Source organism: Anomaloglossus baeobatrachus, chromosome 5 (assembly GCF_048569485.1).
Source record: "Anomaloglossus baeobatrachus isolate aAnoBae1 chromosome 5, aAnoBae1.hap1, whole genome shotgun sequence".
NCBI lineage: Eukaryota > Metazoa > Chordata > Amphibia > Anura > Aromobatidae > Anomaloglossus > Anomaloglossus baeobatrachus.
Window position 1 is genome coordinate 21,812,158 of NC_134357.1, and position 16,235 is coordinate 21,828,392.

The 16,235-nt window shown below is 51.7% G+C and overlaps 1 protein-coding gene across 1 annotated transcript in view; it reads right to left on the reverse strand.

The window, feature by feature from the left end:
• LOC142313210 (putative DBH-like monooxygenase protein 2) overlaps window positions 1-16,235 on the reverse strand; it is a 79,152-nt gene that overhangs the window by 8,845 nt on the left and 54,072 nt on the right. Inside the window, exon 11 of the mRNA XM_075352192.1 lies at window positions 8,701-8,834. Coding sequence (XP_075208307.1) covers window positions 8,701-8,834 — 134 coding nt within the window. The remainder of the gene's footprint in view (window positions 1-8,700; window positions 8,835-16,235) is intronic.

Below are 16,235 nucleotides of genomic sequence, written 5' to 3' on the forward strand. Positions count from 1 at the left end.
GGGACACCAATATGGTAGAGCTAGCTCTATTGTTAAGGGCAAATTCAGAGAAAGGCAAAAATGAAACCCAGTCATCCTGATCCACAGAAACAAAACATCGTAAATAGGTCTCCAGGGTCTGGTTAGCCCTTTCAGTCTGACCTTTGGTCTGAGGATGAAACGCCGAGGAGAAAGACAGCTGAACACCCAATTTGGAACAAAAAACCCTCCAAAATCTGGATACGAACTGCACCCCTCTGTCAGAAACAATGTTTTCGGGAATACCATGCAAACGAACAACATGTTGGAAAAACAAAGGCACCAACTCTGATGACGACAACTTAGATAGGGAAACCAAGTGGACCATCTTGGAGAATCTATCACAGATCACCCAAATCACAGTCATTTTTTGAGAGACGGGAAGCTCTGAAATAAAATCCACAGAGATGTGCGTCCAAGGCTTCTTAGGTACCGGCAAAGGCAATAATAGCCCACTAGAACGTGAACAACAGGGCTTGGACCTAGAACAAACTCCACACGACTGCACAAAACGACGGACATCCCGGGACAGGGAAGGCCACCAAAAAGAGCGGCTCACAAGATCCCGAGTACCAAAAATGCCATGATGACCCTCCAAAACAGAGCAATGAACCTCAGAGACAACTCGGTCTCTCCATTGGTCCGGGACAAACAGTTTCCCCGCAGGACATCTCTCAGGTTTATCCCCCTGAAATTCCGCCAGTGCCAACCGCAGATCAGGCAAAATGGCCGAGAGAACTACACCATCATTCAGGATAGTAGACGGCTCGACAACCTCCAAAGAGTCAGCACAGAAGCTCCTGGAAAGGGCATCGGCCTTAACATTCTTGGTGCCTGGCAAAAAAGAGACCACAAAATTAAACTGGGTAAAAAACAAAGCCCACCTGGCCTGCCGAGGATTCAACCGCTTGGCAGATTCCAGATAGATGAGATTCTTGTCGTCCGTAAGCACCGCAACTTGATGTCTAGCCCCCTCCAACCAATGTCTCCACTCTTCAAATGCCCACTTCATAGCCAATATGTAATGCTGCCACCAGGGGGAGCCAGAGCTCTGTAGCATAATACACTACACAGAGCAATGAGAAACAGGAAGTGAATTCACAGCGTTCTCATACATTACCTCAAAGCACAGCTGAGAAGCAGAGCTGCAGAGCATGCAAGGAATAGTCACACAGGCTGGGTCAAACACCGTACGGGCAGAAGCAGGACCGGAGGGACGAGTAAAAGCGGGGTCAAAGTCAGGCCAAGGTCAGTACCAAAGGAAGCAACCGAGTGGGGAAATAGGAGAGGGGACAGAGGACAGGACGGACGACCAGGGGATGGAACGCAGACAAGGGCACGGGGGCACAGGAACAGACAGATCAGTATATCACTCACAGGACCAGCAATCACAGGCAAAGCAGTGCAAAGCTTATAGGCGGCACTGGTTCACTGGAAATGCCTGCTTTTAAGGCATCCAGGGTCTGGAAGTGAGGCTCGAGAGAAGGCTCCGCCCCCTAGCCATGTGGACAGGGAGGTGAACCATGACACAATAATTCCCGGTTCCCCACATCATAATTTTATTCAGAAGGAGCAAACTTCCGAGAGAAAAAGGCACAGGGCTTAAGTTTACCCGAAATCGAGTCTTGTTGAGACAGAACAGCTCCTGCTCCGATCTCTGAGGCATTGATCTCAACCTGAAATGGGCGAGACACATCAGGTTGCTGCAGAACTGGGGCAGAAGTGAATCGCCTTTTAAGCTCCTGGAAGGCCACAATTGCCTCAGGGGTCCAATGCTCAGCATCAGCTCCCTTCTTTGTCAAATCCGTCAGAGGTTTGACAATGGCAGAAAAATTGGCGATAAATTTACCGTAAAAATTAGCAAACCCCAAAAACTGCAGCAGGGAATTTAGAGAAGTCGGTTGCACTCAGTCGTAAATATCCTGAACCTTGACCGGGTCCATTTCGATAGTGGAGGGAGACAAGATGAACCCCAAAAAGGAAATCCTTTGCACCCCAAAAAGGCACTTTGACCCCTTAACGTACAGTGCATTATCCTTAAGTATCTGAAAAACAGCCCGTACTTGCCCAATATGAGAGTCCCAATCATCAGAAAAAATCAAGATGTCATCCAAATAGACAATCAAAAATTTACCAATAAGGTCTCGAAAAATATCATTCATGAAGGCCTGGAAGACGGAGGGGGCATTATTGAGCCCAAAAGGCATCACTAGGTACTCAAAATGCCCCTCTGGAGTATTAAAAGCCGTCTTCCATTCATCACCCTCCTTAATACGGATGAGATTATACGCACCCCTAAGATCCAGTTTCGTAAACCATTTGGCGCTCTTCACTCCAGAGAAAAGATCAGACATCAGAGGCAAAGGGTACTAATATTTGATCATAATTTTATTAAGAAGACGGTAATCAATACAAGGCCTCAACGAACCATCTTTCTTAGCAACAGAGAAAAAGCCAGCACCCAAAGGAGAAGATGAGGGCCGAATGTGCCCCTTCTCCAATGATTCCCTGATGTATGACCACATGGCATCATGTTCGGGCACAGACAAGTTGAAAATCCGCCCCTTGGGAAATTTACAACCGGGCACCAACTCAATGGCACAGTCACAGTCCCGGTGTGGGGGCAGAGAGTCAGACTCCTGGTCATTAAATACATCACGGAAATCAGATAAGAAGGCCGGAACATCAACTGCATGAGCAGACGTGGACGACACGGAAAGGTCCTGATGCAAACCTTGACAACCCCAACTAGCTACCGACAAGGATCTCCAGTCAAGAACCGGATTATGGGTCTGCAACCACGAAAATCCCAGTACCAAGGTATCCTGTAGATTATGCAATCCTGAAAATTTACAAGTTTCCTGATGCGCTGGTGCAACTCTCATAGGCACCTGGGTCCAAAATTGGGGTTTATTTTCTGCCAAAGGGGTAGCATCAATGCCCCTTAAAGGAATAGGAGTTTGCAAAGGAACCATGGGAAAAACACAATCCCTAGCAAACCCAAAATCTATCAAATTGAGCGCTGCCCCTGAGTCCACAAAGGCAAATGCAGAAAAGGAAGACAATGAGCAAATCAATGTGACAGACAAAAGAAACTTTGGTTGCAAAGAACCCACAGTAACAGAAGTAGCCAATCTCCTTTCACGTTTAGGGCAGACAGAGATGTTATGAGAAGCGTCTCCACAATAGAAGCACAGTCTATTCTTCCGTCTGAACCCCTGCCGACTAGCATTAGAAAGTACCCTATCACACTCCATAGGCTCCAAAGGCTGTTCCACAGGCACAAAACCAGCAGGTATCTTCCTGCGCTCACGTAAACGCCTATCAATCTGAATGGCCAAGGTCATAGAGGCATCAAGACCAGAAGGGATGGGAAATCCTACCATTACATCCTTCACAGCATCCGCAATACCCTTGCGAAAAAGAGCCGCAAGCGCATCATCATTCCATTAGGTAAGGACCGCCCACTTTCGAAATTTCTGACAAAAAGTTTCTGCAGAATCCAGACCCTGAGTTAAGGACAACAAGACCTTTTCTGCTTGGTCCACAATATTGGGTTCGTCATATAATAAACCCAAGGCCTGAAAAAAAGAATCCACGTCACTGAGAATCGGATCATCAGACGCTAAAGAGAAGGCCCAGTCCTGAGGGTCACCACGCAGCAGGGAGATGACAATCTTAACCTGCTGTACGGGATTCCCTGAGGACTTAGGGCGCAGGTCAAAAAATAATTTACAATTATTTTTGAAGCACAAAAATCTCGACCTATCGCCCGAAAAAAATTCAGGAACAGGAATCTTAGGCTCTGCAAGGGGAGTCTGTGCAAGATAAGACTCTATACGATGAACCTCAGCATCAAGATGAGCAACACGCAAATCCAAGTCATCCATGCTGGACAAAAGAAATCTTCCACAGAACCCAAAGAAAAAGAGGAAAAAAAACACACCAACCTTCAGCAGACTTTTTTTTTTTTTTCCTTCTTAAGAGTACCCTTTAAATTTTAGGCCGGATGTACTGTTATGCTCCGGAACCATGGAAGACCACCACAAATCATTGGCAAAAGGTGACAAGAGCATTGGCAACTAATCTGGCCGCCATCCCCTTACTAACCATCAACACTAGAAGTAGCTGAGGGGTGAACTAACATCCTATGCACCGCAAACTCAGCCGGAGAACTAGCTATCCTAAAGGAAGGAAAGATGAATAACTCTCTGTCTCAGAAAATAGATTGCCAGGTTATAGCAAGCCCCCCCACATTCAAAGACTGCAGTGATATAGGAAAACACAATACACAGATAGATGATAGGATTAGCAAAGGTGAGGCCCCATTGACTAAATAGGACAGGATAGGAAAGGGGCTGATAGTGGCCAGAGAAAAACCCTACAAAAATCCAAATACTTCATAGTACAAAAAGTCCTCAGATCGCTAGATCTGAACTCCGTCCTATATCAGGCGTCATACCAATGAACAGAAAGCAGGAATCATTACAAATTCAAGAAGCAACAAACACATGGACTTATAGGAGCAATACTCCAAACAAAGCTGCAGGGAGCTTCCCAGCTAAGCAACTGAGAGGAAAGATTCCTGCATGCAAATAAACTGACAATAACCACAGTAAATGACAAACCTAGATAAGAGCAAAAAGAACAAAATAGCATAAGAAAGAACCAAGCACTTATCTGGGGTAGATGTGGCCTGGAGCAGGATGAGCAGACTGGTGAACAAAGAACAAATGACAAGCGGCCCAGCCTGCTAGCAGACCAAGGTTTAAATAGGCAGAGAGTTAGCAATGGACACGCCCATTGCTCAACACACCTGTTCTGTGTCCAAACCATTCCTGGCCACAAGAGGCAGCCTCAGAGCAGTAAAAGCATAACTGACATTCACAACAGAGGGCAGATCGGCGGCCTTGTACTACAACCGGGCAGGGACCAGGGCATGACGGGGTATGCGGACCCTAGGCTGGGAAGGAGCTTCATGCAGCCCAGTAAGTCACCCGACGGGAACGGAATCTTCACGAACCGTTCCCCACCTGCTCCAAAATCGGGGTACTAGCGTAATGAGGGGGATAGGACTTCCCAAATCCGTCCAGAAAATCCCAAGAGTGAACCCTGAGAGCAAGCTCACCCTGCTAGGCACGCAGGTGAGCGGGACCCAAGTAGTTTCAGGCAAAAGGAATCCACACAGAGTAAACACAGTGCCAAGGGACAAGGCTTCAGACCAATCAGCAATGCCAAAAGGGCACGGACCCAACGTGTTCAAACAAAGGCTGCAGAGCATTCAGGACTTTGGTTTACCTGGTGTCAGTGGCTGCATCTCTGGACTGTGTGAGTACGTTGTGCCCCTTTACCCCAAAGGGTCCCCAGCCAGCCATAACCAAGCCCCGGGACATCATCCCGCTGCCCATGGAGGGGTTAACACCACAAGCTGCCGTCCCATCGCTCCCGGGCGCTCCCCCACCAACAGCAGCGGTAGTATCCCGCTTTACCACGACTCGTGGGTGGCGTCACGAACACTATCCAATTCCTTTCACCCCCCCTTTTGTAAATATTTTCCCCCCTTTTTCATTTCGAACGGCCGCGCGACCCCGCCTTGGTTCCGGAGATCCCTCGAGCCACTGCGGATCCAGATCCGAGCAGCCCGTCGGCTGTCGCGGGGGCGGCACACAACTCCCTCAGTTAGCCACACTGGGGAGCGGGACCCGACTAGTTTCAAGCTACAGGGACCAACTAGAAGGAAACAAGGTGTCAAGGGAAAAGTCAAAGATCATCAGGCAACACTAGCAGAAACGGGACCCAAACGTGCTCCCCCTCAGCGGCAGCGGTGGCCAGAACTTTGGTTTACTAAAGTTATCAGTGTTAGTGTTATTGAACTGAATGAGTACGCAAGTGACCCTTACCTCCCCAACGGCACTACCATGTCACCATCACAGAGTCCCCATTCTCCTTACCCGTGGAGCGGTTAAATACCTGGCTGCCCACTCCATCGCCACCGGGTACTCCCAGCTGCAATGGTGGTACTCCACCTTACCACACACCACGGGTGGCGTCATGAACTCTAAATATAATCCCCTGTAAATGCACCAGCCAGGTAGTCACAGATAGCGCCCCGCATAACACCTGTCCCACACAAGGTAACACACAGCCAACCATACACACCTAGTCACCTCCCTCAGGATTTGATGGACACAGAAGGGGCGGAGCCAGGTGATTGGCCATGCCCATCGAGATCCTGAGGCAGGAGAACTGAGAGAGAGCGACAGGAGTAGGAAGCAGATTAGTTTTGGGAGTGGAGTAAAGTGGAAGCAGGCCTGTGGTACAGGTCTGCAGCTGTCTGACAGGAGTCTGGGTTGGAGCCCGGACACCTTTGGCTAGGAGGCAGACGGTGGCCTCAGCCTGCAGGAGCCGGGAAGACAGCTTCGGTGGAACCGTAGGTGACCGAGACAGGGTAGTGACCCGCCGGTACCGAACCGGGGAACCGACAGGAAACCGGAGCACAAAAGGGGGGTACTCAGACCCTGAAACGAGGTCCAGAAGCTACTGGACTGAGTTAATTAACTGATTGAGGTCTGGACTTTAGGTCCTTTCCCACTCAAGTCCCGACTGAAGACAACAGCCCAACGAGGGGGATAGAAAGCCACTGCACAGGCATAGAGATCCCACGGGCCAACGTCTGCGGGCAAAGGGCTCTCCCGACATCCACAAGGCCGGGGAGCGGACTACCGATGCTGAAGCGCAGGCAGCCCATAGTACACAACACGGTGCAGGAGAAAGGCAGAGACCACCAGCCGGGTGGGGGACCAGACGCAGCCAGCTGTGGGCACCGACCACCATCATCTTGGTTTACCAGAGACTTGTGTGTGTGAATAATCGTGAGTACAACAGTGCCCTCCGGCCGCACACCGCCTTGCACCACCCAGCACAATCACCCAAACCCTACGGGTCCCGGGGCCACCATCCCTATCCATGGAGGGGTTAATATCTTGGTGCGCAACCATCTCCCCCCGGGTGCCCAGTAACCGCAGCGGTGGTGTCCATCCTCACCAAAAATCCGTGGGTGGCTCCGGCCGTACACCTACGTCCCCTTAAAGCGCCAGTCCCCCCCTTCAGATTGAAGTGGACCACGGGGCCCTCGGGTCCGGAGACGCTCGAGCCACCACCCGGCGAGTCCGGGGTGGTACATAAATACCCCCCTTCATTCGAGTGGCCGCGAGATCCCCCCCCCGGGTTCGAACGCCCCTCGAGCCACCGCGGATCCGGATCCGAGCAGCCCGGCTGTTGACATGGGGGCGGCATAGAGGGAGAGAGTGAAAAAGAGAGAGAAAGTGAGAGAGTGAGTGAGAGAGAACGAGAAAGACAGAGAGAGAGGGTGAGAGTGAAACAGACAGAGAGAGTGAGAGAGTGAGTGAGAGTGAGAAAGAACGAAAAAGACAGAGAGAGAGGGAGAGAGAGATAGAGAGAGAGTGAGATAAAGATAGCCAGAGAGAGCAAGATAGAAAGCAAGAGCATGCGAGAGAGAGAGCGAGCGAAGGAGAGAGTGCAAAAGAGAGAGTGTGAGAGAGAGTGAGAGAGCGTGCGAGAGAGAGAGTGCAAAAGAGAGAGCGTGCGAGAGAGAGTGCGAGAGAGAGAGTGCGAGAGAGAGAGTGCGAGAGAGAGAGAGAGTGCAAAAGAGAGAGCGTGAGAGAGGGTGCGAGAGAGAGGGCTCGAGAGAGAGAGTGCGAGAGACAGTGAGAGAGAGCAAGATAGAGAGCAAGAGCGATAGAATGAGAGCGTGAGAGAGAGAAAGTAAGAGAGCGAGAGAGAGCAAAAGAAAGTGAGAGAGTGTTAGAGCAAGAGAGAGAGCAAGAGAGAGCGAGAGAAAGAGCGCTGGCTTCAGGAGAGACATGCAGATTTTATGCGGATTTAAAAAGAAAACAAAAAAAAAAAAACATCAAAAAACGCAGGGTGTGCACATGGCCTTAAAGTGCATCTGTCATCGGATTTTTACTATACAAACTGCATATAATATTTAGATATCTTACACCTAGTGAAGCTTGTCTACTTACTTTGAAAGGAGGGTTATACAGAGCTCAACATTCAGAGAACTGCTAGATCTTCAGCAGTTAAAACTGTGATTTTATCAAAACTACAGCAAGCAGCTCAGTATGTGACACATCGCTGGAATCAGGGTCTCTGTCTCTACATCAAACTGCTCTCAAATGGGGGAGCAAAAACCTGGTGAAAGGTTCCCTTTAATACCAGGATTATACAGCGATTCTGACTTGCAGTAAGTACATATGCCTCATCAGGTTCAAGCGATCTATTCAATGGTGACTGCAGCTTGCCTCAAGCCCGCGGGTTACCCGTACACTTAAGGCCGGAGTCACACTTGTGAGAGATTCGTGCAAGTCTTGCATCACATCACCCGACATGGCCTGCAGCTCTCCGGACAGGAGCATCTCAGCTGCATAGAAATACATGCAGCTGACCCGCTCCTGTCAGGAGAGTGTGTGGCTATTCCGGGTGATGCGATGTGAGACTCGCGTGAGACTCTCGCAAGTGTGACTCCAGCCTAAGACCAACCATAATCTCAAGGTTTTCTCAATAGGTTTTGTAACTTGTATGATACAATTACATTTATTCCCCATGAAGTTGTCTCTTAGTCAGTGCATAATAAAAGAAGTTACATCTGGTGGCACTCACGTGTCTGCCCTCTCCAGCCCTATGGCACTGGTCATGTAATGTATATCAATGTAACTCAAGCACATGGCGATCGGGAGTATAGGATAGTAGAACAGGAACCCGATGCACATTTCATTTAGAGTACTAGGACCTCCCTGTGAAGAGAAGTTATTAAGAACAACGCCACCTAGTGATCAACTTATCATGAAGTTAACATTCTTTGGCTGTAAGTAATTAACAGTATATCGTAACAATATCATATAATCTATACATAAAAACGGTATAAAACAAAAAAGAATATCATTACTTACAGCAAGATGGAATTGCAGCTGTATATTGCTCAGGCCAAAAGACTACTACTACTACTCAAGCAGGATACAGCTAAACCCCCACTAGGTGGGGGCATCACAGGTGCAGGAGGAGCAAATCACACTCACTTCCAAATATGGAGGAGGTGATTGCTAGATGGTAAAACTGCACACTAGTGGCTTGCATAGAGCACTGTTCACACTAGCAGACGCACAGTCACAAACCCGGAGCCTATTAGGTGACGCCCATACTATTAGATCAGGCGGGCTGCCAAGCCGTACCCCTACTGCGCGCTACTTAAGGACAGAAACTCTAATAGCAAGGCCTAACAAAAAGGAGCCTGGCTGTATCCTGTACAAAAAATATGAGGTTTTAGTTGGTATTATGGCCATAAAATGGAAGCCTACAACCCTCGTCACGGGAACCTCATGCTTGTAGGTCCATATGTAGTGCGCAGTGGGGGTACGGCTTGGCAGCCTGCCTGATCTAATAGTATGGGCGTCAACTAATAGGCTGCGGGTTTGTGACTGTGCGTCTGCTAGTGTGAACAGCGCTCTATGCAAGCCACTAGTGTGCAGTTTTAACATCCAGCAATCGCCCGCTCCATGTTTGGAAGTGAGTGTGATTTGCTCCTCCTGCACCTGTGATGCCTCCACCTAGTGGGGGTTTAGCTGTATCCTGCTGGAGTAGTAGTAGTCTTTTGGCCTGGGCAATATACAGCTGCAATTCCATCTTGCTGTAAGTAATGATTTCTTTTTTGCTGAAAGTATACATAAAAACGGGAATAAAGCTCAGGATGCTTAGCATTTTTTTATTTATATATATATATAACACCCCACACCCCGGTCAGGCACACCAGAGCCAGAACACAAAATCCTTGTTGCCTTCCTCCAGGGGCTGATGTCCACACCAGGGGGTAGGCCAGGCGGTTGGTCCAGCCTACCGAGGAGTTCACAGTCCTGGAGACGGAAAAAGGAAGGGAGTTGAGTTCAGTTTTGGAGGGGAGTAGAGTGAGTGAGGAGAGTGAAGTGGTAAAGGAGCAGACAGAAAGCGGTCCGGGTGTGTGGCCCGGACGGTACAGCAAGGTTGGCAGACAGTGGTGACCGTCTGCAGGAGAGGCCAATTGGAGTGAGCCGTAAGGACCATGGACGGGCGGTGGCCCGACGGTACCGGACCAGTGAACAAAGAGAAGCCAGCACCATCCGGCAGGGCTTACGGACCCCGACAAAGCTAGGAGTCGCCGTTGAAATTGTTAAATCCGTTAGCGAAGGGAACCTCCGGGGTTTCCCAGCAGTCAAGTCCCAATAGAAGGCGACAGCTCAAACCATGAAGGGAAACACAGTCACCGCCAAGGCTAAAGTTCCCAGGGCCAGAGCCTGCGGGCAAAAGGGGCTCCTTCAGCACCCATCCAAGCTGAGGAGCGGGTTACCGGTGGGAACCCATTGGAACCGTATACACTACAGAGGTGCAGGGAAAGGCAGTCACCATCAACCTGCCGGGAGGAGAAACACCGCGGCCGTCTGTGGGACCCGTCCATCCAGCCATTTGTTTTACCGGAGACTGTGTATTCGTTACTGGCTGAGTGAGTACCACCGTGCCGTGCGGCACAGCGCTGCCCCAGCGACCCTGCACCTCACCAGGCCCCGTAGCCCGCCTGCCAAACATCCCTACCTCCCTCACCGGGCCCCGGGACAATCAACCCCCTACCCACGGAGGGGAGAGCCAACATCCAAGCTGCTCCCCGTCATCGCTCCTGGGATCCCCGTCCAGAGCAGCGGTGGTGTCACCAATCTCACCACAACCGTGGGTGGCGTCACGGACAATATCCCTAAACCCAAATCACCCCCTTTCACTCACGGGCGAGGAGCGCCGCTCGAGTCCCCGGGATCCGAGCCACCACCGAGCAGCAGCAGCAGCAGCCGGACCCGAGCAGTGGGAGAGTGCAGCGTCCCCTCCTCCGCCCGCGACAACTTGGCGTCACGAACAGGATCTTACCGCTCTGCCGTCTGGTAGAGGTGCGCCTTGTGACCGCCGGAGGTGTCCGGCCGAAAATTTGGAGAAGCCGCCATCTTGGGCGCGAAAAATTCCCGCTCGAGCGTCTCCTCGAGCAGTGGAGGCGCGAAGGCCTAAACCCCGCCCCTGTAGAGGAGGAGCCGGAAAAAGACTAAGGGGGACGGATGGCGTCTGGCCGCATGTAGCCCGCGGCTATAAAAGCGGGGACGCCAGGACCCTGCGGCCATCTTGTTGTTCCTGGAAGAGGCCGCTGGAACGATGTACATGCCGTCCCGCAGCACAGTAGCCCCCGCGCCTGGAGCCGTGGCGTGGGTGGAGGTCCGGACCGCCCAGCTCCAACAGCGGCTGCAGGTCAAGATGCAACTCCTCTTGGAGGAGTGGGAGGCCGACATGGCGGAGGTGGTGGCGGCCGTATGGAGACGCGAGGAGGAGAGAGTCTTGGAAGGGAGGGTAAGTGACCCACGCCCCTGTACCCCTAGTGGGTCGGTCATCGCGGCCGAGGGACCCGGTCCATACCCGCTCGCCCTGCTACCTCCCCGCTACCCGTGTTGGCTGCTGCTACCCCGCCACTAGGCCCGCTACCACCACCACCGGTAGCAGTACCCCACTCGTTCGCCCAGGCGGACCGGCCTGCAGCTGGAGCCCGTGACCGATTGGAGCTGCTCCCGTGGAAGGTGCCGAAGCCCGAACCGGAGGCACCTGTGGAGACTTCCCCCGAACCGGGGCCGACAGGCCGCTCCGTGCAGGAGGTCCAGCGGGAGACGATCCCTGTGCCCATCCCCCACGCCTCGGCTGAGGTCGCGCCGGGTTGCCGCTGCAGGACAGCACCCAAGGCCATGACACCGCGGGACCTTCCCCCCAGAATGCCAATCCTGGGCAATGTGAAGGATGTCTCGCGGGGCCCGACCCGTGCGCCGGAGCCTGCAATGGCCCCTTACTGGGACAGAGGACAGACCCCGCTGGGCCAGGAGATTGCAGAGAGGGAGCAAAAGAAGGCGGAGCTGGTGGCCCGTACGAGCCGAGAGAAGGAGAACCTTCGCCAGGCCACCTTCCGTGTCCGGGGCCCGTTCTATGAGGGGAAGGCGACAGCTCAAACCGTGAAGGGAAACACAGTCACCGCCAAGGCTAAAGTTCCCAGGGCCAGAGCCTGCGGGCAAAAGGGGCTCCTTCAGCACCCATCCAAGCTGGGGAGCGGGTTACCGGTGGGAACCCATTGGAACCGTATACACTACACAGGTGCAGGGATAGGCAGTCACCATCAATCTGCCGGGAGGAGAAACACCGCGGCCGTCTGTGGGACCCGTCCATCCAGCCGTGTGTTTTACTGGAGACTGTGTATTCGTTACTGGCTGAGTGAGTACCACCGTGCCGTGCGGCACAGCGCTGTCCCCGCGACCCTGCACCTCACCAGGCCCCATAGCCCGCCTGACAAACATCCCTACCTCCCTCACCGGGCGCCGGGACAATCAACCCCCTACCCACGGAGGGGAGAGCCAACATCCAAGCTGCTCCCCGTCATCGCTCCCGGGATCCCCGTCCAGAGCAGCGGTGGTGTCACCAATCTCACCACAACCGTGGGTGGCGTCACGGACAATATCCCTAAACTCAAACCACCCCCTTTCACTCACGGGCGAGGAGCGCCGCTCGAATCCCCGGGATCCAGCCCATCGCTCGAGCCACCACCGAGCAGCAGCAGCAGCTGGACCCTAGCAGTGGGAGAGCGCAGCGTCCCCTCCTCCGCCCGCGACATTTATATATATAACTCACACCTTGCTTTTATATATACTGTATATACAGTATTCACCCCCTTGACATTTTTTGTGTTTTGCTACATCTCAACCTAGAATTTCACGTTTTGTCTTTTTTGCATCAGTGCATGTAAAGAACATGCCTCCAACTGTGAACATTTGGTTTTCTTTTTTTGTGAAGCAAACAACAATAAGGACAAAATAACTGAAAACGTCAGTGTGCATAACTATTCACCCCCCTAAAGTTAGTACCTCCTGTTTGCAGCAAATACAGCTGCAAGTCGCTTTGGATAAGTCTTGACTGTTCCAATACATTTATGCGACGCCCTGGCCTATCAGGTGGTCACAGGGTATTGTGCAATCTGCCCTTCTGCACAGTATCCAATCCTCCTTGGTTACGGATCCTGACCTTTGGTGTTGCTAACAGCTTAGCCAATCAAAATCCTAGGAACACTTTGCACCGAACCCACCAGACACACCATTGGGGGGCTTGAAGGGAATAGGGCCGCCCATATGGGGGGTTGGTAGGGGAAAGTGAGAAAGTGACAGAGAAGTGAAACAGGAGTGAAAGGAGGAGGAGGTGGAAAGTGACTCTCTGGGAGAGAGAGGTCACTTCAGGGCTCCTGAAGTTACTAGGTGGCAGACGTTGGTCTGGGCCTGGTAGGAGCTGGAACCCCGGTCGCAGGGGATCGTGTCAAGGGGTACGGACTGCCAAGGAGGGCAGCCGATGGCCTTGAGCCATCTCCGGGCAGGGGCCAGGGCACTACGGGGTACGGGGACCCTAGCCGGGAAGTAGCTTCCCAATAATTTACCCGACAGGGGTGAAGACTTCAAGATTCATCCCCAACCCGCTCCAAAATCGGGGTACTAGCGCACTGATGGAATAGAACTTTCCCAATACAGTCAAAAGAAATCCTACGCGTGAACCCTGAGAGCAAGCTCACTCCGTTAGCCACACGGGTGAGCGGGACCCGAAGAGTTTTATGCTTGAGGGTTCAACTAGAGAAAAAGGTGCCAAGGAAAGGGCCACAGTCTAACAGCAACACCAAGCATGCTCCCTCGAAGCTGCAGTGGTGCTCAGAATTCTGGTTTACAAGCTGTTGGTGTTTTTATTCCTGGACTGAGTGAGTACACTGAAAAGCCCCTCTTCCTATCCCCAACCGCAACCCCAAACACCAACAATCCAACGGAGGGGTTAAACATCCTGCTGCTTCACCATTGCCACCGGGCTCCCCAACAGCAGCGGTGGTCTCTCACATTATCACGCACCGTGGGTGGCGTCACAAACTTCTAATCCCCCTGTACATATCCCCTCCTCCCTTTTAAAATTCGAGTGTCTGCACAAACTCCCCGGGTCCGAAGACCCCTCGAGCCACCGCAGCTCCGGATCCGAGCAGCTCGGCCGCTGGCACGGGGGCGGTACATTTACACGTTTCCACTTACACCATTGTAGTGTTGCTTTAGTAGTAGCTTTGGGTCGTTGCCTTGTTGGAAGGTGTACCTCCGTCGCAGCCTCAAATCACTGACAGACTAAAACAGGTTTTGCTGAAGAATATCCCTGTATTGCGCACCATCCATCTTCCCCTCAACTTGGACCATTTTCCCTGTCCCTGCTGCTGATAAAACCTCCCCCCAGCATGATTCTATGATTCTGCTACCACCATGCTTCACTGCGAGGATTGTGTTCTTGGGGTGATTAGCTGTGTTGGTTTGGTGCCACACATACTGTTTACCTTTGTGGCCAAAAAGCTAAATTATTGTCTCATCTGATCACAGTAACATCCTCCTTACATTCGGGGTTTCTCCTCATATGTCTTTTGGCAAAATCAAAACGAGACTTCCATTTTTTGGCTGTAAGTCAAGGCTTTTTTCTAGCCACTCTTACATAAAGGCCAGCACTATGAAGTGTACGGCTTATTGTATTCATATGGACAGATACTCCAGTCTCTGCTTGGGAACTCTGCAGATCTTTCATACTTACATTTGGTCTCTGTGCTACCTCTCTGATTGTTGCCCAGGTTGAGAGTTTTGGTGGGCGCCCTCTGTTGTCAGGTTTGTTGTGGTACCATGTGTTTTCCATTTGATGATAATGGATTTGATGGTGCTCCGGGGGATCATAAGAAATTTTAATATTTTTTTAGAACCCAACCCTGACTTGTACTTCTTAACAACTTTTTCTCTGACTTGTTTGGAAATCTCCTTGGTCTTCACGGTGTTGTCTGGAGATCTCCATGGTTGTCATGGTGTTGTTTGGAGATTTCCTTGGTAGAGATGAGCGAACCCATGGAAGTTCGGGTTCTGCTGGTCCAGCTGAACTTTTTTAAAGTTCAGTTTTGGACCCACACTTGACCTGAATGTCATTTGAGGTCACTAATTGGCAGTTTGGATTTCCTCCCACATGCAGCTAGCTATAAACAGAACACTTCCGGGGAGGGTAGACGGGATTTTTTCCATTTTTGGGGCACGTGCACACTACATCTGATCACTTTGTTGTTACCCCCAGTGCAAGTCATTCAAATACTGCAAGCACTTCGCATTGGGCTTAGCTCCAAGCATACCCGAACAAAGTGATGCTCGCGTGAGTGGTTTGTAGTTATATAGCACCGAACTGTGAATTTGAATTCTATTTTCTTGGAAAAGTCTGATTTCAAAACGAACACCAAACTTCAGGTTTGCTCATATCTATTTCCTGGTCTTCATGGTGTTATTTGGAGATCTCCTTGGTCTTTATGTTGTTATTTGGAGATCTCCTTGGTCTTCATCGTGCTGTTTGGAGACCTCCTTGGTCTTCATGGTGTTGTTTGGAGATCTCCTTGGCCTTCATGGTGTTCTTTGGAGATATCCTTGGTCTTCATGGTGTTTGAAGATCTCCTTGATTTTCATGGTGTTGTCTGGATATCTCCTTGGTCTTCATAGAGGTGTTTGGAGATCTCCTTGGTCTTCATATCGGTGTTTGGTTAGTGGTGACTCTTATATGGTGTTGCAGCCTCTTTCAGTAAAGTTGTGTATATACTGACCAGGGCCGGCGTCAGCACCCGGCAAACCCGGGCAAATGCCGGGGCCCTGGAGAGCCGGGGGGGCCCACTCGGCCTCGTCAGTTCTCCTGTCCCTTGGCCGGGGCCCACTCGCCTTTACAGTTCTGCGGTCCCTGGCCGAGTTCCGGGGACCGCAGTCCTCGGCAGCAATCTGCGGCGCCGTCACTTTAAGGCGCGCAGACATCCTGGTTTGAATTTCATCTGTGGGCGGAGCTACCGCCTTCTCAGTCCCACAGATGAAGGAGGCGAGCTTCTGTCCGGCGCTGTGTGGGCCCCCTCTCCACCGTGACCTAATCGGGTAAGTGCCCTCCCCGCCTCCCCATTATGGGCCCCGGTGAGCTGCTTCTAACCCCCCAGATGTATGCCCTGGCCCCTGCCAATCCCCCCCGCCGATTCCGCGGGTGCTGTACCCACCGAGCCGCGGGTGTGGGCCCCGCCGAGCCGCGGGTGC